General features: G+C 43.7%; 2 protein-coding genes across 19 annotated transcripts in view; one reads left to right on the top strand and one right to left on the bottom strand.

The window, feature by feature from the left end:
- SUPT20H (SPT20 homolog, SAGA complex component) overlaps positions 1-2,001 on the top strand; it is a 51,109-nt gene extending 49,108 nt beyond the window's left edge. For 15 of the 18 annotated variants that reach the window (XM_067563014.1, XM_067563027.1, XM_067563022.1 and 12 more), the window contains one exon: positions 724-2,001. In XM_067563014.1, coding sequence (XP_067419115.1) covers positions 724-861 — 138 coding nt within the window. In that variant the 3' untranslated portion in view covers positions 862-2,001. The remainder of the gene's footprint in view (positions 1-723) is intronic. The other 3 variants (XM_067563018.1, XM_067563017.1, XM_067563011.1) reach the window with 1 other exon arrangement.
- Positions 1,181-26,018, bottom strand: EXOSC8 (exosome component 8). Its single transcript, XM_067563029.1, has 11 exons — positions 25,961-26,018; positions 22,470-22,506; positions 17,897-17,960; positions 15,770-15,843; positions 15,126-15,171; positions 13,663-13,768; positions 13,535-13,580; positions 11,576-11,672; positions 3,995-4,115; positions 1,985-2,091; positions 1,181-1,393 (listed from the first exon to the last, which is right to left on the bottom strand). Exons 1-11 carry the CDS (start codon positions 25,975-25,977, stop codon positions 1,278-1,280), a joined length of 831 nt encoding a protein of 276 aa, XP_067419130.1. The 5' UTR covers positions 25,978-26,018; the 3' UTR covers positions 1,181-1,277.
- Between the last annotated feature and the right edge of the window lie 37 nt (positions 26,019-26,055).

Here is a 26,055-nt window from a genome sequence, read left to right as displayed (position 1 = left end):
TGTGGCAAACTAAATACTGAGAGATCCGATACCTCTTGTTCTATCAACTTGGAGCACTGAATTTATTTTTTATACATTTAAGCCATCCACTTTCCTGATTTGACAACATTCAAGGAGTGCTTGTGGCACGTTACTAAATAAGCTCTGCCAGGTGCCATTAAGATTGTGAAGCAACAGCATATATCGAGTGCCTAATTAAATTAAGACGCATTGCACAGCTATAGTTATTACATTAAGAAGGAAGCTCTGGCAAAGCGTTCTTTTGATAAAGTAATGTTATCCATCCTGATATTTATATAGGAATACATTATTGCAATATTTTAGGACAAAAATATATTGCATGGATGAGGAAGAGAGACTTAATAAACAATATAATTTCTCTATTTAAGTATTACGCTGAATATATCATCCAAACTAAAATGTTCACTGAAGTTGCTGAGTTACTGCAGTTACTGCGACAGACACAAAGGGCAAAGAAATATTAAAGATTTCCAAGTTTAAGTGTGAAATGTTAGAAACGCCCTCAGCAGGCTTCTGTGCCACTGGTGCTGCTTGACTGTAACTCATTGTCCCAATATGTGGTATTCATTTTTGATGCCATCCCAGTGCTTTCTCAGTTCAATTACCCCATCTTATTTTTTCCTGTCATTCTTCCTGAGGTAAAAGGTAGCATTACATTTAATATAATGAGCTTTTTTTCCTTTCCCTTCTCCCCCATGGCAGCAGTTGCGATTCTTGCAGCATCAAATGGCTATGGCAGCAGCAGCAGCACAAGCAGCTCAGCTACGACACCAGCAACATTCAGGCAGCCAGTCAAAAAGTAAACGGAAAAGAGGCACACCAACCCCTCCAAAATCCTAAGTCTTGCATTTTTTATATTTAAAAAAAAATAGATGCAAAAGTGATTTTTAAAACATTTTTTAAAGAAGAAAGCTCAAAAAAAATCAGTGTTTTAAATTGCTGATGGGAAAATGAACTTTTGAAGTTACAATGAGGTGTATAAACTGCATCTGGAAGCCAACCCTGAATAGGAATTTCATCTAACAAGCAGCTAGGGTTTGGATTTTGCAAGTCACTTCATATTTTTAACAAATGTTTTACTTTGTATTTTTTACCATTCAGCAGCACTGTACAGAGTATAACGGTGATGATACATTTTAGAAAAAACCAACTTTGTAAATGTAGTATTGATATCTGTTTATTTAGTATAAAAGGTTTGTGAATGCTGTAACAAATACAATTTTTACAAATCCATTTTGAAGAGACCTTGCTCGATGTTATTTTGGTTTTATACTTTTTATCACTTTATCTATCAGTTTCTTCAATTCTTTGTGTCTTGTAACTGCCCGGGTGACACAGTCTTGAAGTTTTGCTGCTGTTAGGCCACTTCCACCTAGAAAAGAGGGAGAAAAAACCCCAAAATTTGAAAGTAGTTGCTTGATTTTCCATTTTGTTTTCTTTACTTACCAAATGGTAACATTAAAGCCTTGCAGTCATGGGGGTTACTTTACTGTTTAAGACTCAGAGTGGTCTAATTTGTGATTCTCCCTCAGATAATTGGTTTTACTTCAGACTAAATATCAAATCTACTAGCACAATGGAAGACCTAGGTTCAATATCCAACCTCTTCAACAAATATCTAAGCGTGTCATGAAGATGACTGATGCAAAGAAAAGGATATTTCTTGCAGCAGCCAAGCCAACTCTTGCAAAGTGCAATACTGTAGATTATTTTTTAAGAAGACTGCAGTAGTAACATTCATTTAAGAAACAGTTCAATTAAAAGTGAAGAAAAAGATGTGATTTGAGAGTACTCTCTGACACAGGTACAGTATTAAGGTGGCGCTACATGCTAAAGGCCCATAATGTTACTGTGCAGCATGCACTACTGAAATAACAGCTATCTGTATGCAGAATTTGATTCCAATTGTTTAATTTTAAAGTTGCTGCCTGTCTGCAAAATTACAACAAGTGAATTAAAGTACCTGGCTTGTGAACAGAACATAGTCTGCCTTCTTCATCCATTACAACCGTTACGGTTCCAGTTGCCAGGTCCTCCTCTTCTGCAGTCGGATCAACAATGAGTATTGTACTTTAAAAGAAAAAAAAATCCAGAGGTGTGATGTTTGTATACAAGTGACTGGATCTTCATGTACAAAACAATGAGATAGGAAAAAGGGGTTATCTAAGATGAATTTACCCAGGGTTATTTAGGCTAATTTTGAAAAAGGTTTTATACCGAGTATTGTTTTTTAGCTGAATTCATCAGGATGCATTAATTTAATTTAAAGAACACAAAGGCGGCAAACACTTACTGAAATTCTATGTTGAGCTCAACTGTGTGTTTGAGGGTTTGTGAATAGAACTAAAATTTAAGTTTAGACATTTTAAACATTTCTGCCTTCATCAGGACAGGCAGCAAAACGGAAACTACAATTTGCAGCACTAAAACAGTTTAGATTTGCTGTAAAACAGCTTTCTCAGTTCAATTACCCCATCTTATTTTTTCCTGTCATTCTTCCTGAGGTAAAAGGTAGTATTACATTTAATATAATGAGCTTTTTTCCTTTCCCTTCTCCCCCATGGCAGCAGTTGAACAAGTTACTGAGGAGGGAAACTTACGAAGAACAGTTGTTTGTTCTACATAAGAGAATTTCAAATCAAGGGAAAGCAGGAGGTTCTTTCATTGTAATTGGCTGCTTTTCCCCCCAGTAACTTTTTCAGTTGCTGAGTAATGTTTTTGAACCATAGGCCCACCTCCTAAGTGGTATCTTATTACTGCTTTGCACATAGTGCCTTTCATCCACAGAGTTCTTTCTTATTGTTTAGATACATCCACCCCATGCTTAATAACACTCCACTCTCTCTCCCCCACACTATTGATAGTAAGGAGCTGCAGAACAGAAAGATGCATCGCCGCTGACGGTGGCTACTGAAAAAAATGCAGCATAATACCACTACTGCTCTGCAGCTAGTTTTAGAACCTTGCCTATCTGGCAGTTTGTATACTCAGAAGTTTACACACACCCATTTTACTATTGACAAAAAGATACTAAGACCTGAAGTAACATAAAACAGTCTACGAGTAATTCATACCAGATAAATCCCTGCAAAGAGTGAAACAGACTTTACATTTCCCTTTGGGAATTAATGGCCTCCTGAATTCTGGGCTTGGTGGGCTCTAACAATTAGGAAGTGCTGGTGACAACAGAAACCCTATGGGCAAAATCCAGTTTTAAAAACTGTAGTCCCTTATCCCGAAGAAAAGGGGTAATGGTCTTTGTCCAGTGCCACTTGTATGTCAGAAATTACTGGGAAACCACTGATACCCCAATCCTGCTATTCTAGTGAAAAACCAATAAAGATTTCAAGTAAGGAATCTTTCAGATACATTTGAAAATAAAGAGCCTGACAATGTGCAACCCTTTTAGGTGTAAGGATGTTAACAGCAAGAGAGCTGGGCAAATTTTAATTTGAGTAATTACATCCCATCTATGTCAATCCCTTGATAAGTTATTCTTCACTTTGTCCTGAAATTGCTGTGAACTGTAGCTATGAAATATTGAAAAATTGTCACTTTGTATGCCAGAGGTATTTGTGTTTCAGTAATAGATGTTGTGATTCATGTATATTAGTTCATGTTGGTAAAGCTCTTTGGGATGAAAGGTATATAAATAACATCATGAAGTTACACCTCTCAAGTACATTTCAATATTAAAACACTTTCCAATAAAACTAAGCTCTGATGTCTGGAGATCAAATCTGGCTTCAGTTGCAGGGAAAAGTTTGGGGGTAGTAATTTTGTTCGTGTGGTCGTTTGTTCTTATTACAAAACTATGAGTTCAACATAATCAGCCTTGAATAAGAGTAGCTGGTCCATGAGGTGCACTGCCATAACTACATAAGGAAGTTGCCACAACAGCATCTTGGCAACACTATTCAGTTTTTCACCAATATGTGTGTCACTAAACAATGTTTATCAGTTACCAACTTACTCATCAAATACAGCAAACGATGTAGCAAGTGGATGCTTCCTGATATTCAAAGGATTCGTCTGTTTTAAGTTAACTTCTGCCAAACCAGTTTCTTCATTTATAGTAACTGTTGGCAACTGTACTGAAAGAGAAGAGGCCAACTGTATTATATTAAACATTCTAGCTGAAAATAATCTGGAATTTCTCCCCAAAAGGAATTCTTTAATTTCTATATTAACATCCACCAATCTCCATCTCTGAGCAACTGCAGTTCAGGTTCTAAATTAGTCAATGTGGTATACCTGTTTTCTATAAAAATAATAGATGCCACTCCTATCCATTTTGGGCCCATTATTTTGTTCTGAGTCAGTCAAGTATAAACTTTCAGTTGTTAAAAAAAAATATTAAATTAAAAAACTAACCATACTGGCACTTCTCTCTTCGAGTGATTGCTCATATGCATTCCACTATAGGTGAGTGTGCGCCCCGTGCACGAGTCTGCGGAAGCTTTTTTGCCCTATCAATTCCGGCGGGTCGGTTCCAGCGCCCCCTGGAGTGGCACGTGTATAGTGCGGTATATAGGGCGCTGCCGACCATGCGGGCCCTCAGTTCCTTCTTTCCGCCTGTGACGGTCAGTGGAACGCTTGCCCCTTGCTTCATCGCAAGTAGTAATCTCTGGACTTTTATTTGTACTTAAGAGTTTCTTTGTTCTAAGTAGTTAGCATAGTGATTAGTATAAACAGTTAGCTCTTAGGGGTTGTACCGGAGCCATGCCAGGCTCCACGGGGTTCAAACCCTGTGCGGCTTGCTTGAAGGTCCTTTCGGTGAGTGACCCGCATGATCGATGCCTCAGAGAGCAGCACCGCAAAGATAAGTGCCGAATTTGTAAGTCGTACAAACCCCGAACGCAGAAGGACAGAGATGCCCGCCTCCGGGCGATGCTGATGGAGTCGGCACTCCGTCCGGACTCGGAGCCCTCCAGGTCACCGATGGCACCGAGCATCTCGTTGGTATGCAGCGCTCCTCCGGCTCCGACAACGGCACCATCCCAGAAGGCAGTACCGAAAAAGAAGAAACGGCCTACGGCCGTATCTATGGACTCCCCCCTGCGACCGGTACAGCAGGGGGTGATAGAGGAGATGCCTCAGCCACGTGCTGTCGAGACCACTCCGGCACCGGCATCTCGCAGGGAGCCTCCCCCGACCCTGAGGGGTGGGGGAGTGCCCCTGCAGGAGCCGTCGACGCTGGAGGCGTTTGCAGCGGCACGTGCCTTCATGGCCATGCCTACGCCTCCGTCCCTCCCTCGGCCGAGGGATTCGGGGACGGTGTCTCGGGGTAAGCCCGCACTGGGCTACCCCGGTGGGCGGAGGACACGGGACTCGGTGTCTCCTCTCAGACGGTCGAGGAGGGGGAAAACGGAAACCCCCCCTCCTAGCTCTGACCGCGAGTCGTCGGGCACCTCCACACCGCGGCACCGGGGGTGGTCCGGAAGTTCCCGGAGGAGCCGTTCCAGCTCAGCATCGAACGCAGTAGCCATCGAATCGGGGGAGACGGATCACCAACCTCCATCCCCGGTCCGCAGCTCCAGCCACCGCACGAACTCACCTAAGCACGGCAGGCACTGCTCCCATTCCCCGAAGGAGCCGCGACACCACTCCCATTCATCCTCGGGCACCCGAATCCCGGTGCCGAGAGACACGGTGCCGACAAGAGATCGATGCTCTCGATCCCCAGAGCACAGTCCAGTGCAGATCCCGGTGACCCAGATGCAAACCACCCGGCACCGGTCCAGATCTCCGGCTTATTGCCTGATAGCCGCGCAGGGAGACAGACACCGCTCCCGGTCGGGCAGCAGCGGCCGTCATCCAGGGTGCCATGACAAACCAAGCCGCCGCTCTCGATCCCGAACGCCTAGTCCAGCGTGGGCTTCAGCACCAGACACCCCCGCGCCGCATCAGCGCCCTCTCTACCCGGTACCCAGGGGACGTGACCGGCACCGCTACGGCCCACGGTCCTGAACGCGCACCCCGGTGCGACCTACAGTACCGACGGACGACCCCGCACCGCGTCAGCGTCCTCAGTCCCCAGCACCCAGGGACCGGCATCAATGCCAACATACCTCGAGGTCCCTAACGCACAGCCCGGTACGGGCCCCGGCACCGGAGAGAGGGCGTAGTCTAGAGTGTGTTCATCCCACATCTGTGGCGGACAAACATCGCCGTAATCCCGAGGCACCTCAGAGGTATTAATTGTCCTCCAGTTACTTGCCCCCCTCCCGGCCCAGCAAGCGCCACCGCGACCGCTCGCCCTTGTCTCGCAGTACATCTCCAGCGAAGGGGCAGCGCAAGAAGAGCTGAAGGTCCGTCAGCCCAGCTCAGAGAGGGGCTGTCTCATACCCAGCACTGGACCTGGTACCGACATGGGGGCAGGGACCCTGGCCACCACAAACAACTCAGAGAATGGGGTCTATGCCATCTATGGGGGCTCAACCTCCACCCCCACCCCTGAGCCAACAGGGCAACGACCACTCGTCCGAAGAAGAGTCGGACCCCATGGAAGGCCCCTCCACGGGTCCACTGCCCCAGTCCTCCTCCTCCTCTCCCCCTGACACGACATCCAGGGACCAAAGGACCCCGCTCCCCGACTTCAAGGCTCACCAAGAGCTTTTAAAAAGGCTCGCAGAGAACCTAAAGATCGATTTAAAAGAGCTCTCCGAGGAGGAGGACTCTATCTTCGGGGTACCAGCCTCAGCAGGCCCATCTAGGGTTGCGCGCCCGGTTCACGACCAAGTACTGAAGCTGGTCAAGCCTATCTGGGAGACCCCCGCCTCAGTGGCCCCCACCTCAAAGACAGCCGAAAGAAAGTGCTATGTCCCACAGCAAGACTTTGAGTACTTATACAACCACCCGGCCCCGGGCACGCTGGTAGTGGACGCTGTTAACCAGCAGGAAAGACAAGGTGCCCAGTCAAACACTCCCAAAAACAGAGAAAATAAAAAATTGGACCTCTTTGGGAGAAAGGTTTATTCAACCGCAGCACTCCAGCTCCGCATAGCCAATCATCAGGCCCTCCTGGGGCGCTATAATCTAAACCTCTGGTCCTCACTCTAGAGGTTTGCGCAGGCACTACCCCAACACATAGCAGCGGATTTTAACACCCTGCTCCAGGAGGGGACAACGGTGGGGGGAGCTACGCTCTAATCGGCCAGTGACACAACAGACGCTGCAGGAAGAGCAATGGCGTCAGGCATAGTCATGCGTCGATCATCCTGGCTAGTCCTCAGGCCTCTCATCCAAGGTACAGCAGGCAATACAAGATCTGCCCTTTGAAGGTATAGGCCTGTTCTCGGATAAGACGGACAACAAGCTGCACACCTTGAAGGACTCAAGAGCCACACTAAAGTCCTTAGGCCTGTACGTGCCACAAGCTACAAGGTGCCAGGGCAGACAGCAGCCTCAAAGACAGCAGCAACCCACAGAGGTTGCGAGCGGTTCAGACAGCCCAACCGTTGGGACCACCCAGGCCCTGTAAAGGGCTCCCAGCCAGGGCCGCGGAAAAACAATAAGAGCCCCTTTTGATGGGACGCTCGAGGGTGGCACCTCCCCCATTCCACCGGCTCTCACAGTCGAACTGGATCACACCCCGCCCTTCAGAGACAGGCTGCGGCCATTCCTCCGAGAGTGGCAGGGCATAACCTCAGACCGCTGGGTGCTCAGCGTGGTGCGGAGAGGGTACGCCTGCAGCTCTCAGCCTTCCCGCTGGACTTTCCCCCTACCCCGTCCCTCCTCAGGGACCCTCTCACGAGCATCTCCTTCTCCAGGAGGTTTGCTCTCTGCTCCGCCTAGGGGCAGTGGATTCTACGGAAAGGGGCAGGGGATTCTATTCCTGGTATTTCCTTATCCCCAAGGCAAAGGGAGGCCTCAGGCCTATTCTGGACCTTCGTCGTCTAAACAAGTTTATCAGACGACTCAATTTCCACATGGTCTCCCTAGCCTCCATTATTCCCGCACTGGATCCAGGGGATTGGTATGCCGCCCTCGACTTGAAAGGACGCATATTTTTACATTTCTATCCTCCCAGGCCACCGACGTTTCCTCCGCTTTGTGGTAGCTGGTGGCCACTACCAATTTTTGGCCCTCCCCTTTGGCCTTTCCTCAGCGCCCAGGGTGTTCACAAAGTGCATGGCGGTGGTGGCAGCCTACCTGCGGCGCAGAGGGGTTCAGATCTTCCCCTACTTAGATGATTGGTTGATCCAGGGAAGATCCAGAGATCATGTGATGAACAGCTTGGCCCTGACGTGTGCGATATGCAACAGACTGGGGCTGCTCATCAACGAGCAGAAGTCCAAGCTGACCCCGGTGCAGAGCATAGAATTTATCGGGGCCACCCTCAATGCAGTGCAGGCCAGAGCTTTCCTCCTACAACCTCAATTCCAGACCATGGCCGCCATCATCTCCGAGTTGCAGAGGTCCCCCACGACGACAGCCAAGCACTGCCTCCAGCTGTTGGGACACATGGCGGCATGCACATATGTGGTGAGGCTGGCTCGCCTCAGGCTCAGCCCTCTTCAGGGGTGGTTAGCCTCCATTTACGCCCCGGCAAGACACTCACTGAGCAGAGTAGTCACTGTCCTGTCCCAGGTCCTAGCGTCCCTGAACTGGTGGACAGACCCGAGGGAGGTAATGAAGGGAGTCCCATTTGCAGACCTGGTTCCCTCCGTAACTCTGATTACAGATGCTTCCAGTGTTGGTTGGGGGGCCTACATGAGCTGCGACCTCAGTACATAGGGTCTGTGGTCAATACAGGAGCGGAGCCTCCATATAAACGTTCGGGAGCTCCGTGTAGTCCTCCTAGCCTGCAACGTCTTTCTCAGATTCCTGAAGGGCAGGCTGGTGCAAGTCCTCACAGACAACACCGTAGTGATGTTTTACATCAACAGACGGGGAAGCACGCTCCTCGGCCCTGTGCCAGGAGGCGATTCAACTGTGGGACCTGGCAGTGAGGTACGATTTCCATCTGGTTGCCTCTCACCTCCCGGGGGTCAGGAACAACGAGGCAGACCGCCTCAGCAGGTCGTTCTCACCCCGCCACGAATGGTCACTCCATGGGGAGCTCACAGCGTTTCTTTTCCGCAAGTGGGGTGTTCCCCATCTGGACCTGTTTGCGACAATGCGGAACAAGAAATGCCCAAGGTTCTGCTCCCTACGCGGTCGCGAGCAGGGCTCCATCTCAGACGCTTTCCTGATAGACTGGTCGGGGCCCCTACTGTATGCTTTTCCCCCAGTTCCACTGCTTCCCAAAGTCCTCTTGAAAATCAAGAGAGACCGAGTGGACATCATCCTGATCACGCCGGCCCGGCCGAGACAGCATTGGTACAGCATGCTGCTCGACCTATCCATCGCCATGCTGATCCCGCTCCCAAGGCGCTACGATCTCCTCTCCCAGGACCAGGGTCGCCTGCTCCACCCAGACCTGGACTCCCTCCACCTGACTGCATGGAGGCTCTGTGGTTAGCAGAGGGAGAGAGAGTTTGCTCGGAGCAAGTCCAGTGCATCCTGTTGGGAAGCAGGAAGCATTCCACTCAGGTCGTATACCGGGCAAAGTGGAAGCGTTTCACTTGCTGGGTGGAGTCCTGGGGCATCCTGCCGGTGGGCTCTACCATACAAGCCATACTGGAGTACCTGCTGCACCTAAAGATGCAGGGCCTGGCCCTGGCCTCCCTGAGGGTACACCTGGTGGCCATCTCGGCCTTCCATTGCCCCGTGGGAGGGAGGTCTATCTTCTCTCACCCAATGTCCATCAGGTTCCTTAAGGGGACAGAGAGGCTATACCTGCAGGTTCGCGACCGGTGCCTCTCTGGGATTTAAACCTGGTCCTTACTATTCTCACAGGACTCCCCTTCGAGCCTATGGCTACATGCCCACTGCTCATCCTCTCCTGGAAGGTAGCCTTCCTAGTAGCCATTACATCGGCTAGGAGGATCTCCGAGTTAAGAGCCTTGACCTCGGAGCCCCCCTACACGGTCTTTTATAAGGATAAAGTACGACTGAGACCCCACCCGGCCTTCCTGCCTAAGGTGGTGTCCCAGTTTCATTATAACCAGGATATCTTCCTCCCTGTGTTCTTTCCTAAACCACACGGCTCGGAGAAGGAGCAGAGATGGCACTCGCTGGACGTCAGGTGAGCCTTGGCCTATTACATCGACCGGACCAGGCCGTTCCGGAAGTCAACGCAACTGTTCGTGGCAGTCGTGGATCGGATGAAGGGCTCACCTGTCTCCACCCAGCACATCTCCACCTGGATCACTGCCTGCATCCGCACCTGTTATGACAGGGCGAAGGTGCCACTTCCGGGACCGGTGACGGCGCACTCAACCAGAGCCCAGGCCTCCTCTGCGGCCTTCCTGGAACGAGTGCCCCTGCAGGACATCTGCAGAGCAGCAATCTGGTCATCGGTCCACCCCTTCACCTCCCACTACGCCATTGTGCAGCAGGCGAGAGAGGACGCAGCCGTCGGCAGAGCCGTGCTGAGAAGGGCTTCTCGCCACTGACTCCTACCCGCCACCAAAGGTATGGCTATTTAATCACCTATAGTGGAATGCATATGAACAATCACTCGAAGAGAGAAAACAAGGTTACTTCCCAGTAACTGTTGTTCTTCGAGATGTGTTAATCATATCCATTCCACACCCACCCTCCGTCCCCGCTGTCGGAGTCGGCAGAAAGAAGGGACCGAGGGCCCGCGTGGTCGGCAGTGCCCTATATACCGCGTTATACACGCGCCACTCCAGGGGGCGCTGGAACCGACCCGCCAGGGTTGCTAGGGCAAAAAAGCTTCTGCAGACTCGTGCACAGGGCGCGCACTCACCTATAGTGGAATGGATATGAGCAACACATCTCGAAGAACAACAGTTACTGGTAAGTAACCTTGTTTTTCTACACTGCAATTACATTAGCTGTGCCACACTGAATGAAAAAAAAAGTCTCACTAGCATGTCTTTCCCATCACTTCCCTACTCCTCTACCATCCTGCTTTGTGATCTCTTCAATTATAAATGTGAACGTGTTAAATTCTAAATATTTTTTATGTTTGCATCACAAAAAATATAAGTGATTAAATACAAAATTAGCTGCCCTACCCTAAATTACACAAACAGGTAACACTTCAATTTAGAGATAGATGTACTGAATAGTACAATGTTGCTTATGACGAACAGTGGAGTGTCCAATATTCTGGTACACTGAAGGCAAATACCATTGCTCTGAAAAACTAAGCTATATGGTGGAATGGCTACCAAGTCCTGTAACAGATTAATCCAAAGCGCAAGCAGCACATGTAAGCAAGATAGCCACAGCCTGATCAATAACATTTATACAAATCTTTGGCATCAATTTAGTATACATTAAGCTGGAGAAGAACATGTTTTTTCTTTGTACTGTAGCTGCAGTAGTTCAATAAAAAGATGGGGATTCTAACTGCAGAAATATTCTGTTCTTGGGGAAATTAAAATCCTCAGACAGTTCACCATGATTCAGATTCCTACTAACTCATTTATCCCATGAATGTAATTAGCTTGACAATTGCACTTTATAGGACACTTACCATTTTTTAAAGCTGCTAACAAAGCAAATGTGCAGGCATCCAAAATATTTCCATCATAGTCCAAGCATATGAGATCACAGTATAGAACCCAAGCAAGCTAAGAAACAAAGTTTATATGTGTGAGATCTGAAATAGCATTTGAACTGCTGGTACGACACTAATTGAGGTTACGGGCCATTGGTAATATATATTAAGCTGAAGAACCATACTCTAATCCTTTAATTACAAATATGAATACATGGCCTCCTAGCTCCCCTGCCCCAGTACACTAAGCATAGCAATTTAGATGGTTCTACTGATCAAAAGCCTCACCTGTTCCCATATGATCTCCAAGAAAATAGATTTTTTTTTTTTTTTTTTTTTAAATTTTTTTGCTGGTGAGAAAGTCAAGAAAATGTATTTTCCCATTTCTAGATTACTTAAGATTGATAATGCTAAACGGTAGCTGAGGAAGCAATTGTATTGAGTGGCAGCAAAAAACATCACCCACATTTGTGTATTATGGTCACTTCAGAAAAATTCCCATTTTTTAAAAGGAGTTATTTATGTGCAAATACCAATCTGTAGTCAGCCACTGCATTGTATTTTATCAACAAAGAGAATGACTTTTACCTCCACTAGAAAAGTATGGATGAGAAATTTAATTCATATTTGGTAGATTAGAAAGAAGTACATATGGACTTTTTACACTTGAGTTATTAAATGTAACAGCCCACAAGTCAAATGCAGCCCGTCAGACCTCCATTAGCATTGTATCTGCAGGTTTGAAATAAAGCCTACTGTCCACTAGCATGAGTGGCAATTAAACATGGCAGGAGACATTTATAATTCCATTTTAAAAGTAGGACTTCATACAAAAAATATGAACTGCAGATGGGTGGATCAAAGCTGTGACATAGACCTCTTTTGTTCTTTACTCAAGAAAACTCATTGTCAAAAGAAAAAACAAACTTACACCTTGAAATTCAGAGGTCTTGTCACCGATCTATGAAAAGTTAGCTATACACAGGTTTAAAACTGATTAGAAAATTGTAAGTGCTTTTAACAAAAAATATTTTTGAAAAATGAAATTTGTTTTTTCTAAAGATTTTCATGGAAATTTTTTGGATTTTCACTGAAAAACAGAAAACCAGGGTTCAACTTGACCAGCTTAGTATGTTTTAAATATTTACACTGCCTTGTCCACAGTGGAATTTTAGTGAACATTAGCTAATATCTTCTGACAACACATCTTTAAATCCTAGTCAAGGATTTAAACTCCAAAGGGTGAATATACTCCTGCGTGCAGTGAGCATGGTAGGCACACCACAGCAATATTTGTTACACCTCCCTGCAGCTTTGCTGAATTTGGCCTAATAGTTTTTACTAAATGCAAGATCCAGTTCTTCAAAAAGACAGTCAATTCCTAGAAGAAAAGCAAGGAAGACAAAGTAGTTTTATATGAACTCTGATGACAAACACAAGATTGCCATACTGGATTGGACCAGCGGTCCATCAGATCCATTTACCTGTGTCCAACAGGCTCGGCACCAAATACTCCAAAGGAGGAACACAAATCTCACAGTGCACATATGTGGGATAACCTGCCCACTATGACGATCTCATCTGAATCGCTAATATTTAGGAATTGGTTTAAACCCTTCCAAAACTTGTTTTCTGCATTAACTATTTTATCTCTGGATATTCTAGTTATCCATCTAAACACCCATTCCTTCTTTGAATCTTACTAAGCTCTCGGGTTTAATGATATGCTGTGGCAAGGAGTTCCAGAATCAAACATTACAAAGCAAGGACGTACTAAGCATTCTAGGAGTTGCATAAACAGCATACTTTTTTAAAAATACAGTAGATAATAAAGAACTGTAGCCCAAAAGACCAAGGATTTTCTTTAAACCTGCTAATAAGCAATTATCCACATTCACTCTGAGACACTGCCATTAACACCAAATCTTTTCTTACCTTGCCATTTGCAATGCACAGATCTTCTTTCATTATTATTTCTGAACTAAAATAAAATGACAGAGAAAATAAATACAATTCTTCCCATAATTGTGTCTATAATTTAACTGTATTATAATGGTTCTCACTTTTCAATCACATCTGCAATGAACTGGCTAGCTGCTTGAGCCTCTTCCCCAGGAGGTCCTGAGCGAAATCTTGATGAACAGAGGGGTGATAGATCTACATTAGGAACTAGCAATAAAAAATATGTAGTTATGAACTAAAGAAAGAAAAAATATTTATAGTAATAAAAATGTATACACCGTTTTATGTTCTGAATTAGTACTTCTTCATGCGTTTCAAATGAAAGCCAAGTCTATGAATTTTTAATGTTAATCAAGTCTTTATGATTTTTCTTCCAAAATTACACAAAGTGATATATGATTCAGGGTACAGATCATATATTAGTCAGTGTTTCATAAAATAGCATGTACATTTATGGAATGAAATATAGTTCTAGCTACAGTAAATTAAAGCATTTGATCTGTAGTCCTGCTATGTGGATCATGAACCACCACAAATTATTTCATAGTGTCCCTAACTGGATAAACGAAGTCTAATCTTTTCATCCCAGGAATTTGATTTTCCTAGTCTGATATATTCCTTTTATTAATTGCCATAAACTTGCTATTTTAGACATAAAAGAAGCAAAGAAATAGTTGAGAAAAATCACAGAATACCAAGAACACAGTCTAGTAAAGTCTCCCAAGACATCACACTTTGGAGGTACACTATAAAAAGATGATTTATTATCTGGCCTCAGTCTCACAAAGGGACCTGATTTATTTCAATGGAAATCCACATCAGAATAACGGTCTGCCTGCAAAGACCCCTTCCAGGATCAGGGCCTACCTACATCAGCACTATCTATCCCTAGTGAGTTAGACTCAGTTTCAGCAGAAGTCTCATTTTTATACTCACTTCTCACACCACTTTGAAGGCAAGCCTACTTGTTTCTTGGGCTTTATCAAGACACATGGGAACATGAAATTTCTTGTAGCCCTTCCAGAACCACCGTACCTCTCTTCCACTGCCATTCTCTCAACCATCTCACCCCCAACAAGCATTCTCTGGCACATTCCCCATCTACTGCTGTCCCTACTTTGGATATCAGCTCACCTACTTGTCTCCTCAGATATCTGCTCCTCCCATTGTTTCCTGGTAGTTTGGCAGTCAGGACTGAAGTTAGCAGTGAAATGGCAGTTTCCGTGAGGAACTTGTATCAAGAGACTGGAGAGATTTCTAGCATACGAAAGGTAGAGCAAATCCCACCTTGTGCCTCCGCCTTGTGCTGCTGCTAGAAACCTTCAATCCCGTGTCTAGTGTTCCCTATCTAACCTGACACATACCTCTAAAAAAGCCAGTTCCCATATATCATCTGCCTAAACTGGTTCTTTGTTGTAATGCAATTTTTTTAATGTGATTTATTTTATTATTTTTAATCTTTTTATGACACTTGATTCTGCCCAATCACTAAAATAATTTAATTGAAATGACTATTAGTTATTTTTTTAAAAAGGCAGAAAACAGACAATGCTCTAAAACTTACCAATATATCCCTTATGGGTGGACTCTGCTGGGGGTTCTGCAAACTCCTGTAAAACAAAAATAATGATTTTTTTTAAAAATGGGGGGTGGGATAGGTCTACAAACAATGGCTTGAAAAGACTTTTTAAAATGTTAAATAGAATTTACAAATCCTATTTCGAGACGGGCTCATCAGGCCAAAATGCCTTTTATAAATCAAACTAAATTTTCCAGCTACTCTACTTACGATCATTTCTTCAATGAATTGCTTGTTGGTTTATGTTAATGTCTATTATCATTAGATTTACCACCACTATATTCAATAACATCTCCCCTAAAATAAGATGATTTGTTTCATTAATGATGCTCACTAATTCTTCGCAAAAACTAAATAATTAGCACACAAAAATAAGGTCTTTGTTTTCTTTAAGAAGAACCAAACAACTCTTTATATAACAATGGGGGCGCACACACACACTCTCTCTCTCTCGATTGTACCATAATTCCTCTGTCCAATTCTACCTATAATCTTCAATCCTGAAAACAATTTCTGTGAAAAATATGTACTTGTATTTGACAAGTCATATTGATTTCAACTTAAGTAGGGGCTTTATCAACTAAACTACATTAATTATTATTTCTCAGTCTCAAGAAAAGAAAACATACCGCTTTAATGCCACAAATTACAGTAGTATTTCCCAACTTCACCAAGGCAGAACCATCTGCAGTAGTGATTGAACCTGAAAAGAGAAAAGTGTTTAACAAAATCTCAGTCTGCTATCTGAGAAAGCTCTTTAACACAATATCCATCTTCACACTGACAATTACACCTGTGTTAGCTTTCATACTACTCACTTAGACTGAATGACATGGTTCATGGTATGTTTTAAAAGTTTGGGAATTCTAAGGGTGAGTGGAATTTGTTCCTACCAGAGAGTCAAAGTATTGCATTACACAGAACTTTTCAAATTTAATATGAAAACTTTTTTGATGCTGCTTTTCTACTTGATTCTGTGAGAAACCATAATATCCTCACAGACTGTTGAATATATATTATAAATTTAAATGCACATGCCAGCATTTTCCCCTATCTTGCCTGCCGGTTTTAAGGACAAGGTTACCTTATATTTTCCTTCTGGACCAGTTCCCTATCCAAAATTCCCTTCCAATTGTGTGGGGCAAAATGAAGATCTGCCAGCAGTCTGCTAGTGAAGTTATTGGGGCTACTCTTGTGAGGAAGGACATTTGTCTAAATAAGGGATTGCAAGATATATTAATTTAGCACTGCTGATTTGTTTTCCACTCTCTGTCTTATCATATTCTTACTGGAAACTGCTGTGGCCTGGATATGCTAAAAAGATCAGGCAGGGTACTGATTAAAAAAAGCACTCTCCATTCCAGCAGATATTAGGATATCGGGGAAAGTGATGAACAGAGCAGATTCAGCAGTACCGGAGCAGAGAGATAAGGGGGAGGAATGTAAGGAGAACCACAAAGAAAACCTGGGTGTGAGAGGAAATTCATGAAAGAAGGGACAGAGAAGAAGGGAGCACTCTCCAAAGGAGGTGTAATGAATAAGGGAGAAAATAGGTAGAAATGTGTAAGCCATGATGGAAATAGAACAAGGCAGAGACATGGACAGAGCACATGCACAAACAACATGGAGAGAACAGTAAAGAGAAAGGAAGTGACAGAGAGACCATGGGGGAGAAGCCAGATGGCCAGGCAGGAGAAAATGGCAATTTTGCTAAATAATGCAATTTGATTTCCACCACTGAGGAACTACAATTTGCTTTAAGCACTGCAATTTGGTAGGAGGGGCATATGGTGGGGCTTAATTTGCTTTTTGCCAAAGCAAAGTGGCAAACTTCTCACTACCTGGAAAGAATGGGAAATGCACCACTAAATAAATATATTTTTAGACTTGTCATTTGTTAATTATTTAAAAAATGAGAATAAAATTGGTTCAAAAGTACATATTGATGGAATGTCCTATTTGTTTTATGGCACTTACCCAGCAAAAATTTGAGTTCACCTTATAAAAAATAAGAGTTTTTTTGGCTAACCTTAATTTTCAATTGTTATACATACAGAAATGTATTTAATCATGTTTTAATTCACTAATGCATTTGTTATATTTCTATTTTAATTAGCAAGTTCTGAAAGATTCATTTTTTCTAAATTAGGAAAAGTCAAAACTTTACTAGATGAAAATTTACACGTATGCCAGGTAAAATGGCCAAAGCAACGTTGAAAGGCTCTAAATGCCCTGGATCTGATCAGGGAGAATTTCCCCAGTGCAGGAACGGTGACAGTCATAACGCACCTTCTGACATGCCCTTGCAAGTCCTGACGTAGGGGTGTCGTTCTAGAAGCAATGCTGGAGGCAGGAGGGGCACGTTGGGGATGGGACCACAGCACACAGTGATCACAGGTTAGGGTTGGAAGGGACCTCACGAGGCATCTAGTCCAACCCCCTGCTCTGCGATGCAGAGATTCTGGCAGAGGCAGATAGGGAGGCTACCTTATCTCAGGTAGCCGCCCATGGCTGTTTAAATTATGCTTTGGAGGAAGTGGGGAAGGGGTGTTCACTGAGAAGCCCAGGAGTGAGAAAGTGCAAAAATGGCTTAAAACTATCCCTGGGCTTCAGAGTCTGCACTGTGCCTCTGAGACACAAGACAGAATCTCACCCCTGGTTGTTTTGAAAACAAGCTCTGTGAAAACAGATCAGCTATTCATTAAAGACTTCAAGTATAAAAACTGACTCCATTTGATTCAGTCACCATCACTTACCTATGTTAACAGTGGTTGTTCTGAATTCACCTAGCTCCCTTCCATCAGGTCGGCAGTTCTCTTTCTAAATATAAAGATTTCACAATTCAAGTTAAATGACATTTTCATGATGTAACACAATCAAGAGTATATAATTATCAAGTTTTTATCGTCAAATGGGAATTTGAAGTGACAAAACCATTGGGATAAACTCAAAGACTGGTGTGCTGGTGAGCTCTGATCAATCAATATCTTTTTGGTCTTATTAGTCTGATCTGGGTTTCAGACCCAAAACTTGGTTACTTTAAAATTTTTATAGCCCAGTAAGAAAAATCATGTCAAGGCTAAGTACTGTATGTCTTTGAGCAACACCTCGTATCAGTGGTGCAGACAAAGCAATCAGTAAATCGCTATGAAGATAGCGGCAATCTGTGAATTTTTTGGCACTATAAGAAACCGAGTCAGAGGTGTGACATCATCAAAAAGGCCAAGTAATTTTTCAGTACCCAGAACCAACCTGAGAAGGAATATTCATTGATAACCTTGAAAGAAAATTTCCAAATGTTTGCATTGCTTAAGTTTTGCATGGATGTAGCCAAAGTTGAAAAGATTCATTCTAGCCCTGCTGAACTTGTTGGACACTGATGCAATTGCAACACTAGGTTCTATGAAGTCAGACGGAATATCAGCATTCTACAGATTTTTCCACTTCCAGTCGAAGCTGTTTCCTTAATAGCAAATGAAAACCTTGATTTTGGATACAGAGCTGCTTCTACTTTAAATGCAAGTAAACATGGCAGAAAGGCGTTTTGCTGAGAAACCACTGCCTTGCAATTTCATCTTGTTCAGCTGATGACAATTTCTTTCCTGCTTATTTTGGATGAAAGAGGATGGTCAACGTGTGTACAGGAGTAATTGCCTCATGAAATCTCTTCTGTACTTTTGTTATGTGTGGTGCAAGACTTCACTTAACAGTAGATCCAATCATACTTCGCGTGCAACAGTTGTTGATGTGTCCCTTCAGAGTGTGTCAAGTGCCCTAGCAACTGGTTTCAATTGACTGATCAAGTTCTTTGCTTCTCTGTAAATCCTTGATTATGAATTATACTGACCACTCTATCTTCAGGTTCTGGCTCATACTCACTCGCAATCCTGAAATAATGTGGCCGATTTTTAACAAATGTTTGCAGGCACATTATTTGATGTTCCATCATTTGTCACCAGGGCTTTGGGGTTTTACAGATCCTTGGCATTCCTTTAACCAGGCTGATGGTGATTACAAAAATACTTGTGTAAATCTACAATGTTTCAACAAAGCACTTGGACAAACCATGCAGATTTAGTCAATGTGATGCACATGGTTATGTAAACAAAGTGTTGCCATCTTGTTCCAAATCATTTCTCATACTTTGCATCTTTTTCTCATTGTCTGTCAGGTAGTTCTTAACAACACAACCATACAATGCCTTGGCTTCTCTTGCCAGTGTAGCAGAGTACTTTGCAGTCTTCTTATTGCTCCCACCATCAACTGCTGATACATAAATCACAGTTTTCCCTATCTGCACACAGTTAACTATCACTGGATCATTGGGCACATTATGGCTGATCATTGCAGCTAGTTGTCTCTCAGATATTGTTGGAATTATTATTATTTGTGCAGGGTAATACCATGACACTAATTTAACCATAAATTCCTTTATTAAATCTAAAGGCCAAATGGCATTTATACAATTGCTCTAAACATGACTAACAGCCTAAAAATAAGCAATCACTACATCTAATACAGTAACAAAGTATTCATAGGTATGTGATCAGTATACTTATAAATAGGTCAGACCTAGGGATGACTGTCTCTTAGTGTGCCCTAGCATGATCAGGTAGGGTCTGAGAAAGAACCTTTGTGACACGTTGTAACCCAGGTACACCCTTATGGTATGATTTGTGTATCATTCATGCTCACCCTTATAGTGTAACTGTGTATTGTCTGATGCAAAGTATGTCCTGTTAAGTGTTTTTGGAATGCTCATGACATACAGCGTCACCTCAGCCAGCTTGTGGTGAAAACTAACATCGCAAACTGAAAGGCCACTAAAGTGTTGATCCATAGTAATCTAGCTTATAATCACTTAAAATTTTGCTGTAATCAATAAACTTGTTTGCTTGTTTTATCTAAAGCAGTGCATGCGGACTGAGTGTGTGTAGAGACTTCACTTAGAGTGACAGAGCTGGTGCGTATCAATTTCTTTGATAAATTGACAGACCAAGGTAATAAGCTTGCAGGGTGCAGCGTACAGCACTGAACCCTGTAAAACAGCAGTTCCTGGGGTTGCATCTGGCACTGGGGGGTGAATCCCATGAGTGGCTGGCCAGAAGCACTCCTTCACCAGGCCAGGGACCGATTACTTGCAAGAGTTTGGGAATGGGCTGACCTAGGAGTTGGTGGTTCACAGAGCAGAGTAAGTCAGAGCCCAGGAGTGAGGGATCAGGGTGACACAGCTGCATACCAGTCTAAATTGCAAGGGGGAATGTCACAACCTTCAAATTCATTGTTCTTTTTATACATTTCATCTAACTGCTATCTTTAGCAAAAACCCAGTTTGAAGCAGTTCATCCTTGCTACTTTCCTTCCTTCAAAGTCTTCCTTTCTTATTTCCTTCCCACCACCCACCTTCCTTACTAGTAGAACAGTACAAAGGTTTATGTTTGTTTCTTTTAAGACAGTTTTCCTTTGTTTTATTACTGGAGCTGTTCACTTTATCAGTTATTTTTTTAATCATACATCTTTCTCACACTGTAAACAATATTACGTATTATTCTCATAACCTTCTTTTACTAGGTAATTGGTACCCTTTCTGTACTAGTCACAAATCATAAAGCAGATATTATTTTCTTAACCAAACTTAAGCTTACTTTAATTAAATATCCCTACATATATCCTGGGACCAACAAGGCTACAACAATATTTCAAACAACAATGGTAAATATTTTTCAGTAATTGTTATTAGTGTACACTAATAATGATTTTATTTTTTGATTTCCCAGTTTCCTGCTTTAAACCAGTATTTACCAGTGCCCTGTCCTAAAGTATTTCCTAGGAAATTGCTAACTCTGCTTCCAAATCATCCAGTCACATATGTAAGTTCAATTTATGTTAATATATCAGGTCTCCAACCAGACAACTGTGCTTCAAACACCCTATGCTTTTATGCTCATTATATAGCAGTTCAAAGCACATAAGAAAACTGAGGCACACATATGGATTATTACCAAAATTCTCATATTCATCACACTACCTCACAATTAAAGAATTACTGGCTTGATTAATACATATATCACTTTAATAGTATGTTTACAGTATCATTCCCAAGTTATCTTACAAGTTCCCAAGTTAACTTGCCTCCAAACACTACTTCTGTAGCCACATATACAGAGGCTGAAACTGACCACTGACATCGTGGACTCACCTGTTATTTGATGTTGCTGCAGTGGTGGAGGCAGTTTTAATATGCATTATTAATGTAGACTTGGAATTTGCCTTTTTCAAGAACACGGAGATATTTTATGTATTATTTATATTTTGGTACTGCCTAAAACCCACCACCTTGGTTGGGCTCCCATTGTGCAAGGCACTGTACAAAGCAAGGCCACAATCTTGTATGTACTTAAGCACACATCTAACTTTATGCACTCAGCAGTCCCTTTGAGGCCAATGAAACTACTCACATATGCAAAGTTAAGCATGTGCATAAGTGCTCATAGGATCACAGCCACAGAATAAAAACCCTGAAGGGTTTGAAGGTCTTACCCAAAAGGCTTTAAGAAAAATCAAAACCCCATTGGAGTTTATATACAGTTTAAAGAAAATAACAACAGAGGCACAAAGTTCCAGACGAGTAGTAGCTGTGTTAGTCTGTATACAGCAAAAACAAAGAGAGTCCTGTAGCACCTTAAAGACTAACAAATTTCTGTGGGCATAAGCTTTCATGGGCTACAACCCACTTCGTCAGATGCATGAAATGGAAATCTCAGATAGGAGGTATATATATATATATATACATCCAAGGGTAAGAAACAACAATGGGGAGGGCAAGTGCTAACAAAGTAATTTCAATTAGAGTAGATAAGGCCTATTCACAACCGTTGATTAGAAGGTGAGAATGTGTGAATAGTGACAATTACTTTTTGTAATGAGATAACCATTCCAAGTCCCTATTTAGACCCAGTCTGATTGTATCAAGTTTGCATATGAGTTCCAGCTCTGCAGTTTCTCACTGAAGTCTGTTTTTCTGTTGAAGTATGGCAACTTTCAAGTCAATTACAGAGTATCATGGGAGACTGAAGTGCTCTCCGACTGGTTTATGGATGTTACCATTTTTTATGTCTGATTTCTGTCCATTTATTCTTTTGCATAGTGACAGTCCGATTTGGCCAATGTACATGGCAGAGGGCCATGGCTGGCACATGATGGCATATATTACATTAGTAGATGTACAAGGTGCTACAGGACTCTTTGTTTTAACAGAGGCACAGTAGCTGTATGAGAAAAATATCCTTTAAGTCTACATAATTTATGTATAGATGATGCTTTACTCACCAAAAATCGCCTGTAATATTCCAAAGGTTCCACAGTTCTAAAATAGACACACAAATTAAAATTCATACACAATCTGTTTTACAAAGTAAATTGATTAATAAAGTCTAGCAGAGGAGCAAGTGTTACTTTTTGGGCACCTGAGTTTGAGAGTCAAGCTGTTTTTGTTCCTTGGTCAACAATGCTGTCAAGACAGCACATTAGCCAAGTGAGTGCCAATGTCAGAAAGATTACAGCCCTCTACAGCAGAGGTCCCCAAACTGTGGAGAACCCTTCGGGGGGACAGGGGCAGAATGTGGCAGGGCCTGGACCAGCCTATGGGGGTGGGGAAGTGCCAGCCAGTTCCATTTAGCCCCCATCTCCACTCCAGCCCCACTCTCTGGCTTCCGCCCCAGCCTCAGCTCCCGGCTGAGGCCCTGGGCCCCGCTCCTGGCCGTGTCCCATGTCCCACTCCTGACCACAGCCTGTGCATGGGCCCCGTGCCCTTCTCCTGGCTGGACCCAGTGCCCAGACTGGACCCCAGCCCTGTTTGGCTTTGGGCCCTCCGGTCCAGTTTCTGGCCCCGGCTCCCAGACTCAAGGCTGCAGCTCCAGCCATCACCCTGGTCCCACCCACAGCTCGGGCCCTGGCTCCCAGCCCCCGATTGAGGCTCCTGGGGGAGGTGGGCATGGACCGGGTATGTGAGGGGAGCTGACCCCAAAAGTTTGGGAACCACTGCTCTGCAGTGTTCTTTATGAAAATTTTGAGACCAGAACTCATAGGTTCCGGAGGGATGGCTTCCATGAGGCAAGGGCTTTGAAAAAGAGTTAGAAAGAATGAAGTTTGGAAAATGGAGGAGAAAGAGATACTTTACTCCATCATCCCCCAAGAAAAACCCACCCTTTATTGCAGCTTATGTAACTGCATACATAAAAAACCCTACCTGCCAAACTGGAAGTTTCTAAAAGCTACTATTATGATGGAGTTGGTAGCAATACCATAGTTAAATGTTGCAAATTAAAATGGATGTAGTATTTGAATTTTTCATGTTAGATTGATGATTAATGAGTTCATTGATGCATACAGAACATGATTGCATCAAAAATTACCACTTTTTACAATTTTCAGTGGGGTGGCACCTTGTATTATTTGGTACCGAAAGAGCTTACAATCTAAGTTCTCAGGGCCCTTTTGTAAAAAGTGTATAACATACTGAAAGCTGATTTTTCATTAACTTATTACTCTACTGTTGGAATTAATATTTGAAATTATTAATATTAATATGGGAAATCATCAAACTAATTTAATCATAAAATCCTTTATTCAATCCAAAGGCCAAATTGTATTTTATGCAGTTGCTCTAAACATTCCTAAAAAGCCTAAATAATAAGCAATTTACTACATCCAAACAGTAATAAAACATTTGTAAGCATTTAATCAAGATACTTACAAACAGGCTAACACAAAGGGTGCCTCCATATTGGTCAGCTCCAATATGGTCAGGCAAATATTAGCAATCAACCCTTTAAAAGTTTACTTTTTATGACCTTTAACAAACAAGTGATGTTATTGCCAATTACTGACTTCAGCTAAAAACCAATTTGAGACAATTCACCCTTATTTCCAGTTTTAATCCAGTTAAGATTTACAACCTCCTTTCTTCCCAAGGCCTTTCCTCTCCTCTTTCTTGTTGTCCAACAGTTTTCCCATTGCACCTGGGTTCACATAAGCTTTAACACTGGTTGTGGGTTGGTGAAAGGCCATGTAGGCTCATTTTAAGACAGATTCTCTTTGTTTGATTTAAACCATCTGCAGTCACCCCTATCGTCAGAAGCCTTCTTTTTTAGAAACTTACCCGCATCCTATTCGTTATTCTTTGAACCAGATATCCTCCCTACTTTATTCCTTCTGGACTTATCACTTATTATTTTCAAGGTCTTCCTTCTACTTGGTAGTCAGGGCCTTTCTTTACAACATATATATATTTCCTTGACCAAAGTTGAGCAAACTTTAATTCTTTAATTTTATACTTATCCGACATCTATGTTTATTTGGACCATAATTATTAGAAATAAATAATCCTTCTCTTCATAGAAGTTACAAATACACCAATATATGTAGTATGACAACAGTATTTTTAACACAGAATTGAATGCCGCAGGCTGTTTTCTGCATAGCCCTTACAATGACATAACTTTTCAAATCAGAAAATTTCTAAAACAGCAAACACAGAAACTGAGATGACAGAATGTTCCTCGACCAGAAACTGCTAGGACACAGTTTGCAGCACAGACATTAAAATGACATTTCCAGGAGAGAAGCTAATCTCTGACACTAGGCCTTCTCAGGTTTTGTTCAAATAAATATTTTTGGAGAACAGTCATGGAAATGATAACTCTGAGTGAGAACTTTTATTACATTATCCAGGATAACATAAAACCCTGACATAGGTATGACAATTTACGAGCACAAGGGTAATGTTAATCCCTGTTGGCTTTCCTTGTGATATCCCCAACTAACATGAACATAAGAGCTGTTCCTCACTGGCTCAGGCAATGGTGTTTGCTACGTCCCATTTAAGTCATTGTGAGACAGAGGCAAGAAGCAAATGGACACCCCCTTCCCCATTGCATGGGAGCAGACTCATTTTTTACGGAAAGTCCGGTCAAAAAGAGGACCTGGCGGTGGCTGGTCAAAAGTCCAGTTACCCACAGTAACCAGTCTCCAGCACTGGAAATAAGAAGAGCAGCAGCAGCTGCTGCTACTGAAGCCTGGAAGAGCTGCTCTCTGCTCAGCTGCTGACAGTGGAGGATATTGGGACAGGAAAGTTGATCTGCAACTACGGGGCTTATTTCCATTCCTCTATTTGATCATGCATCCACGTAACTCTGGGCTTCATCCACTGGCTCCCTAGACACCTCTGAGTAGCAGTAGACACTGTTTGGGGTTCTCTGTTCAGTGTCCCCCTCCAGTTCCCTGCTTATGACCCACGCCCATTCCCATTTTATCATTTGTTGTCTCCCACTTTCATTTGAACCCTGGGCCTAGTGGCTCCTCCCCTTAGGCTGGGGAAGGGTTTTCAGATGTTTTCAGGCCTGGGATTCAAAGATGCTGAAGGAAAACCCAGCCAACTCCAGTCTCTCCAGCGGAGGTAGGTACTAGAGCTGGCCACCCAGGGTGGAGGGGAATCCGCTGCGATCGTCAGGCCCGGCGGCAGCAGCCTGGGCCCAGGGCGGCTTCCAGGCGGGGCGGGGGGTGCGTGCGGCGTTCCCGGCTCCTCGCGCTGCGGAGGCCGAGAGAGCCCCGCGCGCCCCCCGCCCGCGCCGCTGAAGTAACGGATGGCGCAGCAGGGCCCGTCGGGTGCGTTGATTTCCCCCCGGGGCCCGGCGCGGAGCAGGTCGGCTCCCTCCGCGGGCGCGGGCGGAGCACTGGTGTGAGGGGGGAGGGGCGGGGGCAGGGCGCAGCGGGCGCGCGAGGGCGGCAGGAGAAACCGCTTCGCTCGCTCGTCCACTTACTTGAATCCGGCCGCCATGGTCTCACTTCCGCCCGTGTGCGATCTACTTCCGGGGTCGCGACCGCACTTCCGGCTTCCCCTGTGGCACCTCGCGCG

Source organism: Emydura macquarii, unplaced genomic scaffold (assembly GCF_026122565.2).
Source record: "Emydura macquarii macquarii isolate MOO-44397 ecotype Brisbane River unplaced genomic scaffold, CSIRO-AGI_Emac_v2 contig_2473, whole genome shotgun sequence".
NCBI classification, from domain to species: Eukaryota; Metazoa; Chordata; order Testudines; family Chelidae; genus Emydura; species Emydura macquarii.
Note: the sequence above shows the minus strand (reverse complement) of the source record. Positions and strands in the feature narration are given on the sequence as shown.